This window comes from Callospermophilus lateralis, chromosome 4, assembly GCF_048772815.1.
Source record: "Callospermophilus lateralis isolate mCalLat2 chromosome 4, mCalLat2.hap1, whole genome shotgun sequence".
Lineage (NCBI taxonomy): Eukaryota > Metazoa > Chordata > Mammalia > Rodentia > Sciuridae > Callospermophilus > Callospermophilus lateralis.
The window spans coordinates 18,113,989-18,140,011 of NC_135308.1; the positions used below are offsets into that span (position 1 = coordinate 18,113,989).

Genomic DNA, 26,023 nt, shown 5'->3' on the forward strand with positions numbered 1-26,023 from the left:
TTATTGCCATCCATTAAACTGGATTTAAATGAATATTATACCAGAAAGGCAAACACAACTGTAAAGGAGATGAACACTTACTTAGCATGTCATCCTCTCCCCATTTTCTTAGCATTCCATTTAAGTACAAGCCATTGTGAGGTAAAATAACTTTCCACTCACCAATGTGGAGGTTTGTGAGGTATCAGTCAAATCCCCTGAGATCTCGGGTGTTCGCGTGTTGTTTGGGATTCTGTGAGGGTTACGGGCTATCGCTTCACACCAGCCCAGCATTTTCTCCTTCCTCTTTTCCCTTTTCAATTTCTGAAATTCTGAAAATAATTTACATTCCCTGAAACAGGTCACTTATTTAGTTATGTTTTGGAAAATACACAAACATTGAAGTTAAATCAACAATTTAATGAAATACCATTGGGGACATTTTATTTTAACAAGGAATTATGAATAGGAAAACAATAATATGCCAAATAATATTAATAATATCTGGGAGTCACAGAATGGTGAAAATAGTACACATCTTCTGAAAGAACCTAACACTTTCAGGGCTTGTCTGTGATTCTCCTAGGAACATAAGTTTCTTGCACTGGGTTCTAAGTATTATTTCCAGGGATCTGTTTGTAGTGATAGGTTCTTACCCTGGGAGCCAAGAACAGACCTACCCCCTGATAATATCTGTCAACACTCACAAGTAAGTTAACAGCAGATATATGTTCTGAGAAAGGAGTCTGGCAGTAGTTTTGGTGTTGTGAGAACATCAAGGAATGTACTTGCTTAGAACTGGATGGCCTAGTTCAATCACAGGATTTGGCCTATTAATGGAACCATAAAATATTATGAGATGTTGATACTCATGTTTGCACAAATACAAGTGAAAATCCTATACCTCCATAAAACAAGAGGTGATTCTGCTTATTCTGGCAAAGCATAGAAAACATTTTCTTTTTCCAAAAAAGTAGTGGGAGTTCACTGTAAAATGATAATTCAAAGTACAGTATAGTAAATGCATAATCCAGAAACACAGTTGTTTATTATCAGGCATTACATACTGCACATAATTGTATGTGCTATATTTTTATATGACTGGCAGCACAGTAGGTCTGTCTATAGCAGCATCATTGAAAACACAGGGATGATGCTTTGCACCATGATGTCTAAGGTGTCTGTGACATCACTAGGCATCGGGAATTTTTAAGCTCCATTATAATCTCACTTTGTATGTACCATCCGTTATTCACCAAAATGTCATCATGCAGTACATGACTGTATCAATGACAAATACAATGTGGTACTGCTTTTCAGCAAAATGTCCTACAGAAGCAGAATAAAATGAATACAGACCAGTGACAGATTACTCATTCAGGTAGATCCCTGATAATCCCTCTTGTAAAGTTCTGCCACATGTAGCAGAAAAACATTTCAGTGCAAGTATATAGTAAATTTAGAAATATGACATACATCACTGTATGATCTATTTAAACATAATAATTTATTAAAATCCTTATTATATTATTACCAGAAATACTCTACAACTCCTTCTAAAGCTTTCCAGAATTTTCCATTTGGGAGAACTTTTTTGTTTCTGAGAAAGTTCTATCAACAAGGACTTTTAACATAATGGAGAAACATTGCTTTCCTTGTAAAGTTTTACAGCCTACTTTTCCACTCCACCACCCTCAGTAATTAGAAATAGTTTATTACAGGTCTTTAGTTAAATGCATTACACTGTCAATTAAATATCAAAAATAATGTGGAGTAATTATTTTTCACAGCATCCAAAGCAATTAGCAATCTGGTGGTTTATAACATTTCAGGGATTCAAAATAGCACATTTCAGAGCACTAAGAAAAGTAACAAAGAAAGGTTGCACCATGGATTGATGAGTTATTACTCTAAATGACAAAATACTCAAGTTAAATGGATCTGAACAATGTAAATAGGGAAGTGATAAAAACTTTCATAAAAATTAAGTTTAAGATACTCATCGAAATGAATTTCTTAATAAGACTGACTATCTAATATGAGTAACTCATTCATTTGAGATACAGAGAAATGGTGAGGGGGACTTGAAAACCTTTGAATGAGCAACAAATTATTGGTGCATGCCTTTTCAAACACATTGCTTGAGATTTTATGAAAATATCTTATCTATTTAATACTAAATCTGCATATCCAACTAATTTGCACTTCACCGAAAGTAAATATTTCCACATTCCCACAACACACTATCTTGGTTACTCATCAGTTTTTAATTGCATTTCTTGAAGTGCTCTAAGAGTAAATGAAAATGAGTATCTTTGTTCAAAGGCAAAGAGTGAAATGATACATAATGACCAAAACAGTTTCATCAAGTATAAACAAATGTTCCACTTCTAAGTTATTTGTCATCCACTTCTTAAAAATTTTAACTGTATAATTTTGTATCACTTTAGTACTTATAATAAAATGTTGAATTCATGCATGAATAAAAAGCATCACATTGTGGTCCACAAAATTATTGTATCATCAGTATCCATTATGAGGTGTGTTTGTGAAGCAGCCAACTTCTTATTTCCCACTCAGATTCTGAGATTAAATGAAGTAGTATAACTTCTTTTGCAGCATGCTTTTGATATGTGATGGTGGTCGTGGTACACACGTCACTCCTTATTTGGTTGACATTAATCCACAAGTATTTATCTCCCACTCCCATGATATTGTAGGTGCTGAAGAATGCAGTGGGAGAGCTATGAGATGAAGATTATTTTCACTTCTTATTTGAATTGACTGTACAATAATCCACTCTAGAGAATTTTTTAGTCTGAGAATCACTGGGACCTTTCTGATCCCTAATTTTGTGACTTATACATTTATTTGCTTAACTCTAAGGTGACTGTCTACTCATCTTGATCCACTCCCTGAAATTGGCTTGTGCACATCATCTTTTTGAACTGTTTTGCGGACCTGCTATCACCGGTCATCTTGATAAAAACTATTAGATTTTGGCTACACCAACCAAAATATATATTACAGTAAAATATCCACGGCATTCTGATTTGCTATTGCATGTATCAGTTATCTTAATTTTAGAATTATTAGTTGAGCTAAATATTTCAGAGTTAAAATGCATACTTTCATATAAATAATGTTAATAATAAGAATTAAGTATTAAAGATGGGCACTGTACTGACAAGGGAAGACAGAAAAGAAACATAATGTTTCTATAGGTTGGAAAGCTTGTGATTCAGCTTGGACATATTCATAGAAATATTTACAAAGAAAATTAAATGTGTGAAATAATAGATAATACCAAACTACATAGTTTGTGACAGCTTAATATTTATTATTTTAACGAGAAATATATAAAAGGCCTGTGATGGTTGCTTTACTATGTCTCGATATCCATCCATATTATATTGCAAAACAGAATTTTTGTTTTATGACTTGTTCTTTATAATATGCTTTTGCTAAGGTAGGAGAATCTAATCTCTAATTTATCTCAATAGAAGCAGCAGCTTGGGTGTAGAAGAGAATTGAAAAGAAAGACAGGGATAAAATGGAGAGATCCATTGCCTCACTCCTTAAACCCCTTTGGGTCCCAAACTGTTGTGACTTCCCTCAAAAAATATCTTCTTTTTTGTCACCAAGAAACAATCAAATTATGTATCACATTTCAAAGAAAAAAAATTCTGTATCATTGATGCTAAAGTAGAAATTCTAGAAATAGTGTAGGCAAGTTGGAAGAACTAAAGAGTTAAAAATGTTGATGCCTGAGCCTCTGCAGACCAGCCTTCTTCCTACAAGGGCTTGAAGCCTGCATCATATTCTTAGGTCTAAGAATGTACTGTCAGCCAGAAGGGTAGGAAAATTATAAACATTTATAATTAACCCTAAAGCACTTTAAACTGTAAGTATCATTAGTAATATATCAGAATAGGAAAGTGGTCATTAAGCATTCATGTTAATTGCTATCTAACCACTGAACCAAGCTAATATGAGATGCAGCAATGAGCAACTTATATAATGATCACAGGAAATTGAGATTTAACTAAGCTTAATTTTTAATATGCCACTCCAAGCAGATATTTAATTTAATAAATAGGAGCATAGTGCATTCTCTGTGGACTAAATTGACAACAAATTAAAATTGGAAAAAAATATAAGGCAATTGGGTATATCTTATGGAGAATAATTTACTTTTAATGCAGGAAACATTTACTGAATATTTCCTTTGTGCCAGACACTGAGTTTGGAGTCCTGGGTACAGAGATGGAACAGACCCAGAGCTTAGAGGCAGAGGGGGAGGAGACAAGTACACAATCTTTTACATGTACCCTGATACATGTACTATGATAGCGCAGTGCCACTGTAGATATTTTGAGAAATGACATTTAACTTAGTATCGTGTTCCAGGAAAGGTTGATTTTGGAAGACTCTTAAAAGAAGCAAGATTAAAAGTAATTTACGTGAAAATTAAAATTGTTATTATTCCAAGGGCTCCTTTCACAATAAGCTGGGTGGCACAACCCAGAGGGCTTCATTCACACAGCACCTGTGCAAATGGCATTGTGCTACTGGATGCTATTCACATAAAACACCGCCTGAAGCTCTGCAGTCTGGAAACCTGATTGATTTGCTCAAGTGAGTCTCATATGCTCACCTTACTTTATTCCAAGTCTAATTTAATTTAATCAAAAAATTAGTATTTTGTTTCCCGCAGAAAAACACAGTTGTCTACCCCTACATACATCTCTATTACTCTTCAACTATCTTCTTCCTCAAATTCGCCTATTCTGTATTATATCCAGTCAAGTGTGATTATGACCTTCAATAAATATTCCCTCTGTTTACCACATACAGACAATTGAGAAGGTGTCTCTTGGCCTCAAATGTAAGACTTGAAAATGGCCCTCGTCTAGAATTTCAAGGTTTTTTTTTTTTTTTTTTCAATGAACAATTTCTGAGTTTGGGCTGTGTATATTTTTTAGCTCAGGTATCATTCAGAACTATGTCTCAACTATTGGACACATACTCCATCCCAATAGGATAATAATGAGGTTTGATTTTATAATGAAAGAAATATCTTACAAATAGGAGAAGGAAGGGGGTAGTTAGAAATATGTTTCCCTTCCTTACTGGATTGTATATGTTTGAGAATTAATTTTTCTTCCATGAAAGTATGTATGTGTATGTGTGTTCCAAGAGTTTGTCCCTGAAAATCCAGAAAACTGTAACATGCATTCCTATAATTCACACCAACTGCTCCAATGAGCATCAGAAAATGAAACAGGAAAGAACAAAGAATGTGAGAAAATGTTGAACATCTAAGAACTGTGGGATAATTTTAAAAGATTTAACATATGTACAGCTGGAATACTATAAGGAGAAAAAAGTGACAATAGAGTTGGAGAACTATTGCCCAAATTATAAGGTTAATATACAAAAGCCAACTACTTTTCTATATACTCATTTGCTTATATCTATTAATGGACAACTGGGTTTTGGAAATTAAAAGTACCAAAATTTCTGCATAAACATAACAAAATATTTACAGGATTCATATGGAAAACTATAGAACTTTAATTTAAAAAATAAAAACTCAATGACAGCAGTCATAGTGTTTGTTCATAAATGGGAAGACTGAAAATTGTTCACACGTAAGTTCTTCCCTACTTGAGCTATGAATTCAGTGCAATGTCCAATATAAATCCCAGCAAGCTATTTTTGACAAACTTATTCTAAAATTTATGTAGGATGGCAAAATACCTAGACTAGGCAACACAACTAAAGAAGAACAAAGTTGTAGGATACACAGTGTTTCAAAAATTACTATAAAGTTATAGTAGACAAGACAGTACAATACTAATAAAATAATATATTAAACAATGGAACATAATACAGAGTTCATCAATAGACTCATGAATATTGTCAACTCATCTTTGGCAAAGGAGCAAAGGCAATCCAATGGAAAAAGGGTAGTCTTTTCAATAAATGGTTCGAATAACTGGATATGCACTTGTTAAAAAAATGTCTAATCACAGACCTTACAGTGTTCACAGAATGAAATTCAAAGTGGAACATAGAGCTAAATGTAAATGCAAAACTCTAAAATTTCTAGAACAGAGAGGAAAAATGTAGGTGGCTTTGGGATTAGCAATGAGGTATTAAATACAATGCTAAAATTATGATCTGTGAAAGAAAAAGGCTAAGGTTGGAATTTATTAAAATTACAAGCTTCTGCTCTGTGGAAATCTCTTAAGAGAATAAAAAAGAAAAACCAGCAACTGGAAGAAAACATTTGCAAAATGCATACAAGATTAAGATGTATTCAAAACATACAAAGAATTCTCAAAACTCAATAACAAGAAAACAACCCAATAAAATGTGAAAATAATCTGAACAGACATCTTAACAAAGAAGATACACATATGAAAATATGCTAGCATTGTGTGTCATTAGATAATTGCAAAGTAAAACAAAAATGAGACACCTCTATGTACCTATTGAAGTGATTAAGCTCCAAAAACCTGGTACTAACCCAACACTACCAAGGATGTAAAGTAACAGGAACTCTTACTGATTGCTTGTTGGGAATCAAATTGGTACAGCCACTTTGGAAGACAACTTTCTATTTTTTTTTTTACAAAGATAACCATAGTTTTATCATAAATTTTAAGGTAATTGCCAGATTCGGCAATTGTATTCATGGATGATTTAAAAATTTAAACCCCACAAAAATGTACATGAAAATGTTTATTACAGCTTTGTCAATAATCACCAAAACGTGAAATGATAAAAATGTCCCTCAATAGGTGAATGGATAAACAAATTGTGATAAATTCATATAATGACATATTATTCATAAAGAAGCAGATGAGTTATGGAGACATAAAGATGAATGCATGAACATTAAATGCATATTGCTACATTAAATAACCTGGACTGAAAAGGACTTTATTTTTAACTCCAATTATGTGATGTTCTAGAAAAGGCAAAAATTCTATAGTGACAATAAAATAATCAGTGGAAAGGCATCTAAACAATTCTCTATGACAGTGGATAGTGGATATATTACATTCTGCATTTGTGATCCTCTATAGAACTTTATAGCTCACAGTTTTAACCTTTTAGTATGCAAATTCATATCTCACATAGGAGGTTCTGAATTCCAGAATAAAATGCAGACTGTGAAAAATATAATCACAATGCATTACAAACACATAGGAAAATCTCACTGAAGAGAATGTGGGAAAATATGCTCTCTTAAGTACCTTTGGAAATGAATGGAGTCTGTAAGGCTAGAGGCACAAAATATTGTACACAGCACTGTGCATCAGTTCACAGTATTGTTCCCCATGGAGGAATGGGGTAATGACTCCGACAGCACTATAAATGTATACTGGAACAGAGCAATTAAGTAAATGTTGGACCATGAGAGTCAAGTTTCTCAATGTAGGAGAAAAAAGTTTACAGAAAAGCAAATGTAAAAAGCAGGCACCAGGTAGTCATGGATCAGAGTTAGAGACTTCTATGAACTATGGGCTCACTTTTAGTTTAATACAGACATAAATGATCACATATAGGAATATTTATAAGATATATACATATATATGGGTATGCATATCTATATATGGATTAGCATACATACATATTATCTCTTGTTCTGTCAGCTGAGAAAATATAGAGGCATTGAAACCCCAGTAGCGAGGAATAAACCTGATGTCCAGATCTTGGTTTTTAATACTATTTTCCAATAAAAGGTACCACAAATGCTTAATCTGACTGATTCCCAGACTCTGGCAGAAAGAGTGTAAGACAAGCCTGGAGAAACTTAGAGCATTATAAAGTAAGAAAGTGCTGAAAAGCAAATCAAAACAAATTAAGTCACAGACAAAACACAACTGGGAGTTTATCTCAAAGGGACACAGAACCCAAAGAAACCAGCCCCCAAAGACCAAAGCTGGTATAATTTAAACAACGAAATAAAGTAGTACCACAGTGTAACCCAAAGTGTCAGATAATTCCATGAGTCTTTAGTGATATGATGCATGACTGAATAAAGAATAAATGGGAGAGAATACACAAATATTTTGTGAAGAATTACAAACATTTGTGTAGATAATCCACTGTCAAATACAAAGGGGGCATATCACTTCCCACTTCATTGTAGACTGTGGCAACTTCCTCTCAAAGAGTACAATGTGGAAAGATGGAAAAGAAGAGAAACTTTAAACTGGAGAAACCTGGCAAACCCCACATGGGCAGGAGATCAATAGGATTAAGTCATGTTGACTCACCATGTCCTGCAAGTGATACTCTAACTTTAGGTTTCTCTCTCCCCAATGCTGAACTCCAGTGTAATCAATAGGAAAAAGCAAATCAGGAAAATCTCATTTGAGGGACACCCTATGAAAACCTGCACACTTGTCAAGTCATCAAAAATGAGGAATATCTGATGATGCATGCCTGTAATCCCAGCAATTCAAGAGGCTGAAACAGGAGGATCACAAGTTCAAGGCCAGCCTGAAGCAAATTAGCAAGGACCTATGCAATTTAGTGAGACCCTGTCTCAAAATTAAAAAAAAAAAATTATAAATTGCTGGGGATGTGGCTTAATGGTTAAGCACTCTTGGGTTTAATCACCAGTATCAAAACAAAAACAAACAAGAAAATCTAGCCAACTGTCACAGTCAAATAAAGCCCAGGGAACTGTGACAACCAGATGTAATGTATCCCAAATGGGAACTAGAAAAGGATACTAGACAAAACCTAAAGCTATCTGGATAAAGGACAGACTTCAGTTAATAAAAATTTATCAGTATTTTCCACTAGTTGTAACAGATGTGTCATATTAACATAAAAGGTTAAAAATAGGGGAAACTGGGTATAAGGTACATGGGAGCTCCTTATTTTATGTTGCATTTTTTCTATAAATCTAAAACTGTTTTAAAAAGTTACTTAAAAATTAAATCTGTAGTCTATTTTTTCAGATCTGTAGAAACATTTTATTTCAATATACAATTCTAAGCAATAACCAGTAGAGAAGTGCATTTATCCAAAGGCTAATGACTTAATAATTTTAATAAATTGTTATAAATTATATGGTTCAGGCATTTATTATAGAGAAAGATTGCAGATAATGTTCAAAATTTTGAGTGGAGATATTTTTTTCCTCTTTGGGTGAAATAAATAAATAACCTATGAAGCTGGCAGAAAAGTTTGTATTATAGCAGTACTCAGAAGTTGTCAAATTGATTTTATTTAAACTTTCCAAAAAAATTAACATCTCTGGGCTCAAGATAAGCCAGTTTCCACCCCTGTCTGTGCCAGTAATGAGGGAATTTGGTGAGAGAGAAATTTTAAAAGTTTAAGGCAGTACCTTTGAAGGACACACTTTGCCATCTACACAAGACATATATAGCTCCTCAGTATTCTATTATCTTGGGCATGAAACTGTAAATTTATAAGAAGCATATAAGAAGACCCACATTTTTTTGAGAAGCTCTTTATAAACACATTTGAATGTATTTGAATAAAATATGGATTTATAATTTTGTCCAACGTGAAACATCTTTTTATCTTAAAAAGTTAACCATCGTTGGGTTTGGTGGCACATACCTGTAATCCCAGCGGCTCAGGAGGCTGAGGCAGGAAGATCGCAAGTTCAAAGCCAGCCTTTCTACCTCAGCAACAGTGAGATGCTAAGCAACTCAGTGAGACCCTGTCTCTAAATAAAATACAAAATAGGGCTGGGGATTTGGCTCAGTGCCCCTGGGTTCAATCCCTAGTACACCCTACCAAAAAAATGTTAATCATAACAAGTCTTTGACTTATTATTAGGAGCATGTTTCATATAGATTTATTAAGAACATGCATTGCTACATGAATTTTTATGATTCATCTCATATATGTCTTGCCATCTTAGTAGTCATTGGAATGCCTGGATGTTTTGTGTGAAAAATTCTATATTTTGCAGCCACATGGAGCCTGAAAATGTCTTTCAACATTAGTCATATTTTTAAACACTTGTGCCCTTTCAATTGATTTTGAGATGATTGTGTCAGCACTTTTACCATTTATTTGAATGTAGTTCTTTTAGATAAGTTTTTCAAAACTTTAGATTCAAAAATGTCATGAACAGTTTCCCTGTGTTTTCCCCTTGTTAAGTTACTGAGGTCCTCCATTCCTTAACTTTCTTATATTATTAGTTGAAATAGCTACTGAATTTCTTATATTCAAAGAGATATTTTTATCTTCTTGAGGGGGGGGAGAGTTCTGAGGGTACTCAGGGGGACTCAACCACTGAGCCGTATTCCCATCCTATTTTATTTAGAGGCAGGGTCTCACTAGTTGCTGAGGCTGACTTTGAACTCACAATCATCCTGACTCAGCCTCCTGATCCGATGAAATTACAGGAGTGCGTCACTGAACCTGGTGATACTTTTATATTTTTGACACTAATTTTTCTAAAAGAAGTTATGTATGTCCCTCTTTACTTTAACCTCTAGGGAACTCAAAAGTGAACTATAAAATTTAGTGTTTTCTAATGTTTCTAGAGTAAACATACATTTAGTATGTGTCTTAGTGTATCTTAAGCATTTATTAATGTTTGAACATCACGAATTATTATTATACATGGGTTAAGCCTATTTTTAAACTGATGTTCTAAATGGATCTTTGTAGTTCCCAAAATTTTTTGTAAATTATAAAAATGGCATCCAGATAAATATATTTCTAAGATGCAATTACATGTTAAGTTAGTTCATTTTTAATACTCATTCATAATGAGTTTTCTCTTCCCTCTCCATCCAGCCTCCAACTGTGGTACTTATTTGAAATGAAGTGAAAGAAATGATATAGTCCTAGTGTCCTATCATTGGTTTCTTTGAATTGTCATATAGCTGCTAATAGTTATTAGATGTATAAATTACATTTCCTTCCCTACTTAGATTAATTAAATGAACAATCATATTCCTATTATGTAGAATTTACTTATTTTTAATATTAAAATTTTTATGTGACCTAACCAGAATTGTATTCCAATGTCAGAAATACAATAATGCACCATTGCATACTCAAGCTCTTCTCATCAGGGACAGTTTACCTGAATGAAGACTAAGACATTAACCACCAAGATGTTTCCTTTTGCATTAGGCTTATTTGCTACAGACCACTCTTGGCCATTTCCAGAAATGGCTTTGTCCACATCCCCACAGTACTGACACAGATGTGCATTCATATCTAGTTTTGAAAGATCATGCTTTGATTAATTTTTATAATCAATTAATATCTAAACTCAACACTTAAATTTCCAAGAGATAAAATGTATATTGACTTTGACTCACTTCCCTTTTTCCTCTACTTTTTTCTTTTTCCTGATCTTCTGGTCAGTCTCCTCATCTCCTCCTCTGCACTCATGCCTCTGGGATTTCTGCTTCTTGCTCTCATGTTCTTGCTATGCTGTCTATACCAGGGCACTCCATCAAGAGCTCTGCAAAGTCTTGCCTTACTTCACCTGCCTCCCTCTCTACATGAACCCGGTACCTTGTTCCTTCATTGAATTATCACTGGTGTCCATTGTCTGCCTCTCCACCCACATTGAAAGTACTCTAAGAAAGGGATGGATTGTTTTCAAACAGTTCTTTTAAGCCCCAAGGACCACAAACAGATCACAACTCTAACATTCAACATTAAAATATTGAAAATCATTATCAACATGGAAAGAACACACAAAAACTGTCAAAATAAAGAAAATATCTTCAATGTATTCATTAAAACCAAACATTTATCATTCAACTTTTAACACTCTTTACACGGAGAATTTTTAAGTCTGCCACCTGGAGCACAGGCAGACAAGGTCATTTTGCAAGGATATGACAAAAATGGCAAATTTATTTAAATATAAATAGAACATTGGCTCCAAACCAGTGATAAAGACACATTGTAGGAAACTATTCAACACCTGATGCTAAAAGAAAAAAAACAACCTTAATTTGGAAATGTTAAAAATAATGAGTTTTTGTGAACTTCTAATTTTGCCACAAAAGAAATATATGCGTGTATGTGTATATATGTATATATAGACAAACACGTACATACACACACAGACTTGCACAAATGTGTATTTTGGAACTGATCCCATGAAAGATAAATTTGGGTGTGTGAATAGTAACTTTTAAAACAGCAACTGTGAAGATCCAGTTAAAAATAAATTTGACATTTAAAATGTATTCTGTTTCATTGTGGAGAAAAAAGTCAAACTGGCGATAAAAGAAGAAGAGAAGACTTTGTTTTTTTGACATAATAAAGTAAAAAGGAACTTTGCTGGCCTGCACATCTTTCCCAAGATTGCCTGTGGTGACAACCTAGTAGTGCTCGATCTCAGAGGATTTTTTTTTTCCAGAAAAAGATGAATAGAGTCAGATGAAATAGACAGGAAACTCCAATATGATACAATACTCTGCTGCCATCTGACATATTCCTGACCATGTGATTTTAAGTAACATTAAAAAGGCCATTTACAATGTGCTACACAGTTCTTAAATTTAATTCAGAAGGTTAAAAAAGTGTCTGAAACTTTATTAATAATAGTCTAGAAGAAATAAGGTTTCTGTTGCCAAAGAAAAAGATTCTACAAAGGAGAACCAGGAATAGATGATGTGGCTCAGGGATTACATGATTGAGTTTAGTAACATTTGAATATCAGGCTTTATTTCCCCAAGTTCATCTAAGTTTGATAATTTAGAGATTTATACAAGTTTAACTAGGATTTTGTAGCAACCAGGTATAAATAGGAGGCTATTCTTTAGGAAATTTGTTACAAAGATGCTCCATGACCTTTGGTGATGGTGAATTCCAATAGCAGAACAACTCAATGGCTTGACTCAGATGATGAGCAGACTCAATTTTGCACATGCAGTAGGTTGCAGAAATGAGGCCCTGACCTGAGGGACTGCAATTCCAGAACAGGTGTAGAAGCTGCTTCAAGGCCATTAATATCTTGCTTTCTTTGACCTCAAAATTCACCATCAAATAAAAACACAAATTGAATCGTATATGTCACTACTGTTGAAAAATTCCCTCCATTGGTCCAAGAACTCAAGGGAGATAGAAATATACTGATATTAGAGAAACTTTTTAAGCAATTTGCCCACTAAAAGACACTATAAAGGTCTATTATGATAAGAAAACCCTAATGCTATTAAAGAATATTAATCCAGCAAGTATTCTATATTATAATCAGTTACATAGCTCTACTTATGAATCATTTCATGATTTAAATTGTTTATATAAAAACTTGTCCACATTTCATATTGTTATAAACTAAGACCTTCTTGTCATTAACATTGTCCATGATGCAATGGGCTACAAAATCCCAAGTTTTTATTTGGTGCAGCATGTAAGTGGATTGGTGGAAAGAATATTAGAGATTGCCATTCCTCAAAATAGCAAATTCTCCTGAGACTATAGAAATACAAAGCCTAAGAAATACACATACTTAAATATTGTTCTTATTCTAGGAATTTGGAGCTTATTTCAGTTAGAATCGAGGGTCCCAAATATGACATTCACACTGTTTGACAGTCAATTCTCTAACCAGGATTTCCATGAGGTCATATGGGGAAAAGTAATGACTCATAAATAGAAAAAAAATATTTTTCTACTTTCAGTATTTTTCAATTATTTTTCAATTTCCTACATTATATTCAAAGTTTCTCGTCCTTGCAAGTGACTACTGTCATGGCAAGGTGTGTCTGAACATTTTCTATTTGTAAAGCTGTATCATTTAAACCAATGCCATCTTCCATCACTCTTACTTTTGTGTAGATACATTTACAGTATGGACAAAGTAGTAGAGATATTGCATTTATGCAGAATTATCCAAGTTTTTGTTTGATTTGGTTTGGTTTGTTGGAATATTATGAATAGTGTTTGGCATACTGCAGAAAGAATATATTACTTAAAATTAACTTATAGGAGAAAGAATCTGAAGAACATATCTTCCCTGATTGCTGTCAGAGTTACCCAACATCCTGGGATGAATTAAGAAGAACTGCCAGCCTAGAAATGTTGCCCTTTTTGTTGTTGTTGTTACAGCTCAGAGAAAGATTAAGATGGCTTGAACTAAATAACATAATAAGTGGAACATACACCATGAGCTTTCATATGTGAGAGACAAAATGTTTTTCTTTTATCTTTTGTATTAAGATCTGGTTCTCATTTACAAATGTTATTTGAAAATTTATTATAAATAGCATCGTTTTTATGTAATCTAGCACAGTTAGGGTATTTAAGGAGAAATCTAATCAGAAGAAAAACAAATGTCTATGTATAGTGCTGCATCTAGCTTGTATTATGCCGAATACCATCTATTCAAAATCAAGACTCTACAAGGAATCTCTCTTGACTTTTGTCACTGTGTGGGGTCTTGTCCAGAAAACTTTAATACAGGTCTTTGACCTCTAGAGGAGCTCATGACAAAAAGAATAGAAATGTGAAAGGCAGAATAGAAGAATGAGTTGACTTTCAGAAATTCATTTTAAAATAAATGTTTGGTTTAGTATGTTAAAGTACAGGGATATGACTCTGTTAAACCACACATAAAAAAAAATCATATTCACAGGACATGCATTTAATCTGTACTTACATTATAGGAAAATTATATATTTATTCCCTTATTATGTATTTCTGTATATCACATCTTTGTTAATATTTGAGGCCCAACATTCCTAGATATGAATAATCCAAAATCAAGTGCCAGGAAAAATTTGTTTTAGATAGTTTATTAAAACTACTAATTTTATGATATGCAAGTTTCAAAATAATTGAGTTTTATTAGCCAAGAAAGCATATTTACTACTAAAGTTTTTTATTAATTAATTTAGTCAAGAAGCAGCTTAAAGAATTAGAAGAAACTGACAAAAAATTAAGATAAGTATCATAATAAAATCAGTCATTTGAGTTGAATATTTTACTAGACGTAGTAGAATTAAATTCTAAATATGTCAGCATAAATGACATTCAATTCTAATTCAAAATAACTTTAGGTACCCGTGCATCACATTGACCAACCCTTTTGTCTGTGTAAAGTGAATGTTTTCTGGACTTTTTTGAGGAAGCACATCTTCTGGAAGTTAAACTAAATAGATTGCCTGCCCAAAGGGAAGATGATGACTACCCTTGATTAGAATGAAATGCCAAGGAACATTTAATTTTCTTTAAATCAACACAAGTAGACCCTTGAATAATGGTAAATCTGCACCCATAATAGAAGGTGAACACAAACTCTTTGGAGAGTTGATCAGAAACAGGGCTCTCAGGAAAGAATTATCTAATGTGAAAAATATTTGAAAAGCACACCTGTGTTGCTTACTGTAAAGTGGTAGTGTGGTAGGTAACTTAATTTGTTTTACTTAGGAGAGATTGTTGTGCAGTAATGCTATATCTTTAAGTAAAAGTTAAACATGGTCAGCCAGGAGCTACCTGCATTCAAGAAGAAGTATTTTTGCCAAATAAATATGAAATAAAATCCACAGCTTCAATTACATTCCCCATCTCAACATGAAATGAGAACAACACACAAATTCCACTGCATGACCTACTACTCAATGACAGAATGGAAATGAGGTTCATGGGCCTTCTATTTCAATTTGAATAAAATGCTGAAATGTTTGTTTGTCCTATTTATTGTATGTACTTCTGTGCAATGGACTTTGGACACTGGACTTTGCCATGGTATCCACTGGGATCCTCATAGCGGGAGCTATAACTCCTCTGACAGCTCTTATCTGGTGGTGAGCTCATAGAAGTTCTGGCTTCCCCCAGCATCTGCTTCCTATGGCTTGGTAACACCGTTTAGAAGTGTGTGGGGGTTAATACCTAGTGGGGAAAACTAACTATTGAGACTTAACATGGAAAATATGACAACGAATTTCTTGCCCTTCCTCCTTGTTCAATACTCTAAAAAGTTGTTGGGCCAGTGGCATATATACTAGAATGTTGAAAAAATATTCAGTGAGAAATGTGATATTTAAGTATTCATTGAAAATTATGTTCATTTAAGAGCTCAGCTATATTCTTGGCGTAAATTTATTTCACTAAGGTGGAACTTCAGCTTAGTTAGTAAAAGTTTATGAAAAAGGATGTATAGGGGCTGGGTTGTGGCTCAGTGGTAGAACCCTTGCCTTGCACATGTGAGGGCCTGGGTTCGATCCTCAGCACAACATAAATATAAATAAAATAAAATGAAGGTATTGCGTCCAACTACAACTAAAAAATAAATATTTTTTTAAAAAGATATATATTTTTAGAGAAAAAGGCACTAAATTACTAAAATTCCAAGAAAACCTCTGTACTTTATTTATATGCTTGCCTCTGAGATATTTTGTTCTCTTTTAGGCAAAGGTTCTACCTGTTCCTCCTGCAATAGCATATTTCACATACATAGCCCAAAAGTACTTTAACCACACACACACTTGAAGTATTTTTTATACATAATGAATTTTATAGTCTGTTTGGAATTTTTGACTTCCAAAAATCCCACTTGGTGTAATTCTAGTCAGCTCAGGAAAATTCATGATTGTGGGATTCATTTATTTTTATTTGTCTTCACCAAACATATGTGTTGAATTTTAGTTTGAAAGCACTTCTTTTAACATATCAATAATACTATTTTTAAAAATGCTTCCTCAGTTCATCTTTGATTAATTTTTTTCAGATAGCTTTATGATATAACCAAGTGATTCCCTGGGAGGTCCACAATTTTGAATTTAGAACTTTTTAATTCCAAATATTCTTTGATGTCAAAAAGCAACTCAGCAACGAAGCATACTAAATCTCAATTATCTGTTATGATTTCTTACAAAATAACCTTAAATTGGTGCTGATTAAAATCACAATATGAAAGAAAATTCATCACTTTAATTACATTCCCTAACCCAACATGAAATGAAAACAATTCCCAAGTTGCACAGCATGACCTGCATCTCAATGACAGAATGGAAACAGGCCTCTCTCGGACCTCCTATTTTGCTTTGAATAAAATTTTGAAATCTTTATTTGTCCTCTTTTTGGTAAGTACTTACGTTCAGAAATTGAACTCAATTATTCCACGTTTGAACTAAATTATTTTTAAAAATTTATTGACATGAGCTGCTTAACTAGGGTTTATTAAATTGCTAAATCATCATGTAAAAAATATCAAAAAGCCAGGTTAATTCCACTTGTTCAATTAGCCATTTGGGGATATTGTTCATATTACAGAGTAATGAGTAGCTGATTCTAATCAGGAATAATGAAGATAGAAAATTTATTAAACCTTCAAAAGTAAAGCAATAAAGTGACAATTGAAAAAAAGAGATGAAAGTAAATTATAGGCAGAAGAAATGACAGAGAGTAGAAAACACAACTATAAAGACATGTGTGTTGGTAGATGAAGAAAAGCAAAATATTAGAACAAAACTCCTTGTTAGGTCATCAGATACAGTCTCTTCATTTTAAAAATGTAGACAATTCTAGAAAAAACATATCTTGATAAACTCCAGACAGCAAAAATTTGCACATGAATATCAAATTTAAAAACAAAACTTTCATCAAAATCCAGGCTCCTATTTTCAACAGTCCACTGCAACTGTAATCATCTCAATTTACTGTACAAACTGCAGAAATCCTATCTAAAATGGAACTTATCTTCTTTCCAAAAATGTCCTATAACCTAAGACTTCCAATTTTGTTCAGATGTCTCACCCCCTCAGGTTTTGAAGTAGAAATGCTGATGTCATCCCTGGTTATTCCGCCCCCCCCCCATACTTCTCATCAGCCACCAGAGTATAAATATTGACTTCAGAATGTATCTCAGATCAAATCTCTTCTCTTCCTCTTCTTCTGCCACTGATGTAATTGGGATTCTTCTGTTCTCTTTTGGATTATTAAACTGCTTCCTAATGGTTCTCCTTAGAGTGTGGAATCTAAGAGTTAGTGGGTTCTCCCTGCAAATGTGCTCAGCCGGCAGTTTGAAGTATTCTTTGTGAAACAGGTTCAAGGTTAGAGCTAGAGTTACAGATTTGCTAGATATTGGCATGGAGTAATACTAGAAACAATGGAAATAGATGACATTGTCCCCACAAAAGGAGGTGAAAAGGAAAAGGGGTGAGTGAAAATTGTAAAGCAATGTCTTTTGCCTTTTTCCATCTACAGCTGATGATTTCTATAAGATTGCATGTAGGTGTGGAATATTTTTTCATTAGCTCACTAGTTAAGTCAGAAAATTAACTATGGAATATACTATTCCAAATTATTATAATAATGACTATTGGGAGCTAAGAAGGCTAGAAAGAAAAAATGTAAACTGATAATATTTGATAATAAATCAATCGTAACAAAAATATGACTCAGTGGATGTAATATGAATTTCATCATGTGAAAGCATTCTCTAATTAGTAACAATTTTTGGAAGGTTTAGGAAGCAGGAAGTAGCCCTAAAATACATTTTTAAAACTCCACAGGTCTCTGAATCCTAGCTACTATCCATGCTTAGCTCTACAGAGACTGTATTAAGAACTGTACTATATAAATGATAATGACAACCTTATATTATAAGTTCCTCTGATCTGTCATCACTTGTGATCTCAAGATCAGTTACTTTCATTGCTACAGAAAAGTCCTTGATTGAATGTCTAAGTGACACTGGCATCCATGATTTAATCTCAATATGTTCACTATTAATCTTTTTCTTTGTGGGTTTCCAGGATTAGTCCTTTTCTCTCTCTTCAACAATGTTTTGCAACCCTCATTGTACACCCAAATCAACTGGAGATCTTTGAGAATATTAGCATTGGCTCAGGCCCTTCCCTGACATTTTTATTGAATTAGTTTCTCTTAAGTCTGAGCATTAACTCCCACCACCTGCCCCCATGAACAGACAAAGTTGAGAATAACTGACCTATATTTTCTGCCATTACCTGGAAAATCATTTATATCTTTGTTATGGTTTGGATCTGAAATATCCCTCAAAGACTCATATTTTAAGGGCTTGGTCTCCAACGCTCAGTGGTGGGACTTTTGGGCAGTGATTGGATCATGAGGGTTTTGACCTCAACATTGGATTAATCTATTGATAACTGAATGGATTACTGGGAAGGGATGGAAACTAGGCAGATGGGCATAATTGGAGGAAGTAGGTCACCTACACCACAGCCTTCTGCCATGATGTTCTGCCTCACTTCAGACCCAGAGCCATGGAGTCATAAGACCAGGGACTGAAAACTTTGCAACCATGGACCAAAATAAATCTGCCATTCTTTTAATTTGTTGGTGTAAGTTATTTTGGTCACAGTGACTCAAAGCTGACAAACACAATACTCTCAAACTTTATCATCACCTCAACTTTTACTTCTCCATATTTATAGGTAACATAATCAAATCTTCACTCAAATTTCAATTTACCATGAGGAAAAATAAATTCTTCCCCTTGCAAACTTGCCTCTCCCCAATTCACTACTCAACCTGCTGGCATGCAAAAAATATATAAAAAATATGAATGTCATATTCACTGCTACCAACATTGACCTCCCTCCCTGTTTTATCTTGGCCTTTTACTGTATATTCTTCATAAGCAGTCAGAGCAACCTTTATAAAATGTGAATTTTATAAGAAGTGCTTAAAACCCTCCAATGTCTCAGTTATATTTAGAATGAAGTGGATCTCTTCCCAAGGCTTTTTTTGTGTGCATGTACAACCACGTGAGTATAAGTGAATGAACATATGTGCCCGGGTATGAGAGTAGAGGACAGAGTGCAGAAGATGAACATGCACTTTCAGATGTGGATTCATACCAAGTTTTTCAAGCTATTTGAAGACCTTTCTCCCTACATTTCTCATAGTTCTCTTCTAGTCACTTTGTCAGGGAACAAAGAGCCCTCTGCTCCCTTTGTTGGCCCTCTTTCTTCTTGACCTCATTTGGCAAGGATTTGTAGGAATTCTGTCAAATGTCCTGAAATCACACACACTTTTGGCAGATATATTCCCCAAACCAATCTGCTTTTGCAAAACCACAGTTTCTTTATTCTAATGAGCATCAAAGAAAGAAATAAGAGGCTGCATTGGAAAGCAAAGGAGGAGCAGGTTCTTGGTATTTTTTAAAAAAGAAGAGATTTGCTCACACACATGAATCTATAATTGTTCTGATTTTGATCTGTGCTTAGACATCAAGCAGACTGAATCTGTGCTTGAAAAACTCTTTTTGATTTTAGTTCAAGAAACTTGACCTGCCAAAAAGGATTTCCTAACACAGGATATGGAAGTCCCTCAGTACTTTTCCAGATTTCTGCCCCATCCTTCTGTTCTTCTAAAGTTTAGGCCTGTATTAAATGTAATACCTTGAACTTAGCAACACTAATGTGTATGAGTCCATTAATGTCTAGAGTGCTGAAAAAGATTGTAGGAGGTTCTAAATTAACATAGCTGAGGACTCTTTCCCAAAGCCATACAATATATTCTACTCAGTGGTTTGTGGCTCATGTAAATTAAAAAGTAAATTATGGATATCATTATGTATCCACCATTCAAAGTGAACTTCTAGAACCAGCAATTGCAAGGTGATTAGGTAAGTTTATTCTGGGTGCTATCTGGATGCCCCTTTTCCATCTACCAAATGTTCAGGATTAGACCTGGATATGAATGTGAGAAGTTGCATTTGTATAGCACTATGAAATATAGGTATCCAATATGTGTCATCTGAAAAATCACAACTAGCAAAGGGCAACTAGCTCCCCCAGTAAAATGTGTTAAGCATTGAATTATTAATGGTAAAAAATTTTAGATTTAACCAAGGAAGAACTTCAGAAGGAAAAGTCATATTTCACATAATTTTGAAAAAGGTATAATAAAAAAAAGAAAAAGAAAAAGGTTTCTTTGGAACCACCATATGACCTAGCTATACCACACCTTGGTATTTTCCCTAAAGATCTAAAATCAGTCTACTATAACAATTCAGCCACCTCAATGTTTATAGAAGCACAATTCACAATAGCTACATTATGGAATCAACCCAGGTGCCCAGAAATAGATGAATGGATTAAGAAATTGTAGTATAGACACACAATAGAGTTCTATTCAGCCAAAAAGAAAAATGAAATTATTACATTTGCCAGGAAATGGATGAAAATGAGGAATATCATGTTAAGTTAAACAATCCCAACTCAGAAACTCAAAGATCAAATATTTTCTCTTATATGCAGAAGCTAGAGTAAAATAAAGGAAAGTGGGTGGAAAGAATAGGATATCACAAAGATAAAGGGAAAATCAGTACTGTAGAAGAAGGAGATCCAGAGACAGAGTGGAGGAAATGTAGAATAAATTCTGATAAAATCATGTTCTATGCAGATATAAATATACCATAGGAAACGTCACCTTTATGTTTAAGTATAAAGAATCAATCAGATACAAAGAAATAGATGAGTGAAAGGAAGTCTAGCAGAGTAGAGGAAGGAGAACAAGGGGAGGAGGAAGGACTGGAGGGTAAAGGGGGGAATCATGAGCTGAAATTAAATTTCATGCATGCATGAGTTTGACAGGATGAACCAACTACTATTATAACTGTAAAGTGCTAATAAAAAGAAAACAACCAAAAAATTTTTGCCTAACTAGAACACATGAGAATAGACTCCTGGAGACTGCCTATTGTGGGGTCCTGGAATACAGTCCTGGGCAACTGAAGCAGTGAGATGGGATCCCTGGCTATGGGGTATTCGATCATCACCCTGGCTGTTGACTAGTACAGGTGTCCCCATGCATACCAGCTAACTTTATAGAGGATTTATATAAATACAACTTCCAGAGTCATATTATCCATAATTATGAAAAGATAGAAATACTTCATAGTATACAATTAAATTAATTTTACATTGTAAATAAAGAGGGAGTCTTGCATGAACTAACTTTAAAGGATGCTTATGTTCTTTAATGTAGAAAGCAAGTTGCAAAGGATAATATATAATATTATCTTCTACATTTACAAGATATTTTGTGTATATGTGTACATCTGTGTGTGTGCATGTGCATCACATATGCAAACAAATATCTTGTAAGTTTTATATCAAACTGTTAAAATTAAAGTAGACTATGGGGCTGGGGTTGTGGCTTAGTGGAGAGTGCTTGCCTAGCATGTGTGAGGCACTGGGTTCGATTCTCAGCACCACATACAAATAAATAAAGTCCATAGACAACTAAAAAAATGTAAAAAAAAAATAAATTGTGGAAGGGAGAGGGATTATGGAAAACAATTCCATGTTTACTCTGTTTATATGCTATTTGCATTTATAACATGGATATATATTTTTTGGTAACTTAAAAATTATCTGTCAGAGAAAGGATTTGTAAATGTGTGTGTGTGTGTGTGTGTGTGTGTAGTTTTTAAAATCAAGAGTAAATGTCAATAAATGTAATAAGGTAGGTATTTGAAAGTTTGCTTTTTTACAGGTTCCAATTCATGGTATCTGAGGTAATTTGTAACAGTTGTCCATGATGACTAAGGAAAATTTTACTCTGTTAAACAATTTACAAATTATACAAATACAAAATATTTATAAATGTAAGACAGCCCTACTTAACATATGTTTTCATTTAAAATATATAATTTAAGCAAGTTACCTTTTCAAATTTATGCTGTATATACAGAAAGATTGAAATATACATGAAAGCTAACAGTAATTAATACATTAACAATCAAATGGACATAGAGTTGGAAACATTTTTTATAAAATTATTTGATAAGATTTAAATGAGTTTTCAAAAATAATTTTAAAACTTTACTTCTAAAATAATTTTGCTTTCAAATTTTGGCTTTAAGTCTACTTAAAATTTGACTTTTAATTATCATAGATAACTTTGGATATTGAAAAAAATATTTTTTTATAATTTTTTGATAATTCATGTTATTTTACATTTATTTTAATTACCATTATACAATTATATAAAATTATGAATTATAAAAATAAATTTTTCTAATGGCAGGAAAATAGCTTTTCTTCAATAATACATGAAATAAGAAAGTCTTACTATATTATTCAGTTGAATATTATTGGCCTATTTTAGTACATAGAAATGAAAACAATAAATGAATTTATCTGTGGACTTTGTCAATTTATATTTACAGACGATCACAGCTTTACATTTTTTAAAGATATTGCACAAAGTCATATCTTTTTCATTGTATCTTGATTTGAAACTTAAATATTTGACATATTTCCTGTGGGTTTCCTTTTGAACTCCTGCTCCAGGCCTCCCGTTCTTACCCTTTAGTCAGTACCCATCATTCCACACTGACAGAATCACCTGAAGAGCAGAAAAGTTTTCTTGAAGCTGAATAAACTAGGAGTAGTGATAAGGAAAGATCTGAGGGGACTGGCAAACTGACATCATGGGGCAACTGTAGAACAGATGCCAGGAGCTGGAATTGCCACAGCTCTCACAGCTCAAGCTCTCCTCCCTTCCAAGTGTGCGTCACACACAGAGAACATGTCCAATTCACATTGTGAAGTGGAGGGAATACAATCATCTGACAGACATATACTTGGTACCCACTTTGTGCCAGCCCCTATCTTTGCTAGGTACTAAAGAGATAGAAATAGATTTCCTGCCACCAACTTACCTCATCTACAAAATAACTGAATGCATAATACCGGAAAAGAGGAAAAGAAGTAATAAACTAAAGAGAACCAATGGGACTGGTATCAGAATTGAGAAAAGATGAAGGATATATGGAATATAGGAAACACTATCCAAGAGTCCACAGGCAGATTTAATAACAGAAACACATCTATGAATTTTGCTTGGGTAACCCCAATAACAGTCAAAGGTGTGAGGATGGGTACTGCTTATGAAGTCTGACAGCACTCTGAATGTGACCTCTCATAGAGAGCAGTCATGGTAGTCCAGTGTTTCTTGAATGTCATGCCCTCTAGGGAACAAGATGAAAATGAAATACCTTGATGATGAGGCTCGCCCAAGTGAAAACTTCTATAAATCAGACAATAAAGTTCTTTGTGACTTCGCATAGAGAGCTACGTGAATAAGTGAGTTGTGGGTACTCTTTACAGCATCAACACCTACTTATTGATTTATTTTAGTTTTCCACCGGGCAAGAGACTTACTTCTCATTTGAATTTGCAGAAATACGGTACCTTCATGGAGCGGAGATGAAAGAAGAGATTTTTGGTGTCTGGTTTTGAAAGTGCTTTTAAAATACTCCACAATTGTGGGAAGTACTTGTCACTGAAATAAACATAGGATGTGTCTCTGGGGGGCTTGGTGGTAATAGATGAGCCAGTGAATTCATTTAATCTCTTTTTCCAAAGCAAAGATGACACCATAGTGCTAACATTGACTCTGGAGGACATCACAGGTCCTCAGCTAGCCTGAAAGCTCTAGCTCCCAGGGAAGATGCAACCTTAGAGGTTATTGAATCCAGGTCTTCCTTTAGCCGGGGATGCACCATTTTCTTCATCTAAACATCTCTAATATTATTAAAGGGATGATGAACACAAAAATATAATTTGCCCTACATGTAGAGTCCTCGTTCTGTAGAAGTTGTCTAAATTATTCTCTTTTTATTTGGATTTGTCCCTCTTGGGAGTTCTTTTCTCACTTTTTCTAATAGGTTTTCCTTTTCTTCTCACTGTGCTAGCAGATGGCCAATGTTGACATCACATTAAAAAATTAAAAATAACTTTATACATGCATTTTTGCATTTTGGAGCAGATGAAATATATATAACTCCTCATTCAGGAGCCAGCTGTGCATAAAACAGGTTCATGACACTTTTGTCCCATACCTTTGCTTCTTTCTGGCTGTCCTGGATGCACAGGACTTATCCTTTTTGCTAACAATTAATTGCTCCTGCCCATACAACTCCCCATGGCTGGATATAAACCAATAGATCTAATAATTATAAAGCAACTATAAGGAAGCACAGCTAGCCTCACACCGTTCATATAAATCAAGATGCCCAGAAGTGTAGACAACGAACAGGCAAGATAGTGTTTGATTTGATTTGTGTTATATCCACCAAATTTCACTTTAATGGAACAGTTTTGTGACATCTGGAACTTGGCCACTTTTCTACCTTACAAGTTTCTCTTACATGAGAACTTGATTCCTGGTGAAATCTACTGGGTCAGATCTATCAATTACCTCCAAATAACTCATTTCCCTATTTTTTTCAGGATGCACTGTGCTGGGATTTTATCTAATCACCTCTCAAATGCATTATGGTACTTATATTTGAGAGACAGGACTGACTTTATAAGATTTCAGAGCATTTCAAATTTAACAAATGTCAAAAGCAAAGCATATTTGGGAGGCTTTGAAAAGATATCTAGTTGGAGATGGGTGATTGCCATATCACAGATAATATAACTTAAGGTAGAAAAGTCTACTGAGTATTTCATTCTGTACTTTTAAATATTGGATTTCTTTTTGAGCTGGGATAGGAAAAGGAAAGCAGATGTTGGTATCTTTGCCTTCTATTGTCTATATGAAAAATAATACCTCCAACTCTACTTAGAAATATAATTGTTTAAAACTTATTATTGATCTTCATTAAACAACCAAGAATTACTTAGAAAACTATTTTTCATCTTTACAAATGAATAAACAAAGACTCATCATCACCCAATCATTAAGTATTCAAATATATTATTCATTGTCTCTTAACTTGATTAATAGATTCTGGTAAAAGAGCCAATTCTTAATTAATTAAAGAATCTTAATATTTACAATGAAAAAAAAAAGATCAAATATTATGTGACTTCAGAGTATGAAGTGCTAATACTAGAGATTATAGAAGAATAGTATAGTTGCAGTAAGTTTTCCCTGATGCTTACAGATAGTGTTGTCAGAATAAATACAAGATTCCCAGTTAAATTTCAATCTCCAATAACCAATCAATATTTTTAGGGTAAATATCCCCCCCACAACATTGCATAGAACTTGTATTAAAAGTATTTAATTTGTATGTGATGTTCACATTTAACTAGGTATGCTGTATGTT

General features: G+C 33.8%; 1 protein-coding gene across 5 annotated transcripts in view; it reads right to left on the minus strand.

Annotated features, from left to right (window-relative positions):
* Positions 1 to 26,023, minus strand: part of Marchf1 (membrane associated ring-CH-type finger 1) — a 409,990-nt gene that overhangs the window by 291,066 nt on the left and 92,901 nt on the right. For 2 of the 5 annotated variants that reach the window (XM_076853640.1, XM_076853638.1), the window contains exon 1: positions 163 to 273. The exons of 2 other annotated variants lie outside the window; for them this stretch is intronic. In XM_076853640.1, the coding sequence (XP_076709755.1) occupies positions 163 to 273 (111 nt within the window). Of the gene's footprint in view, positions 1 to 162; positions 304 to 26,023 lie in introns of those variants that run through there. One more of the 5 variants, XM_076853642.1, reaches the window with a different exon arrangement.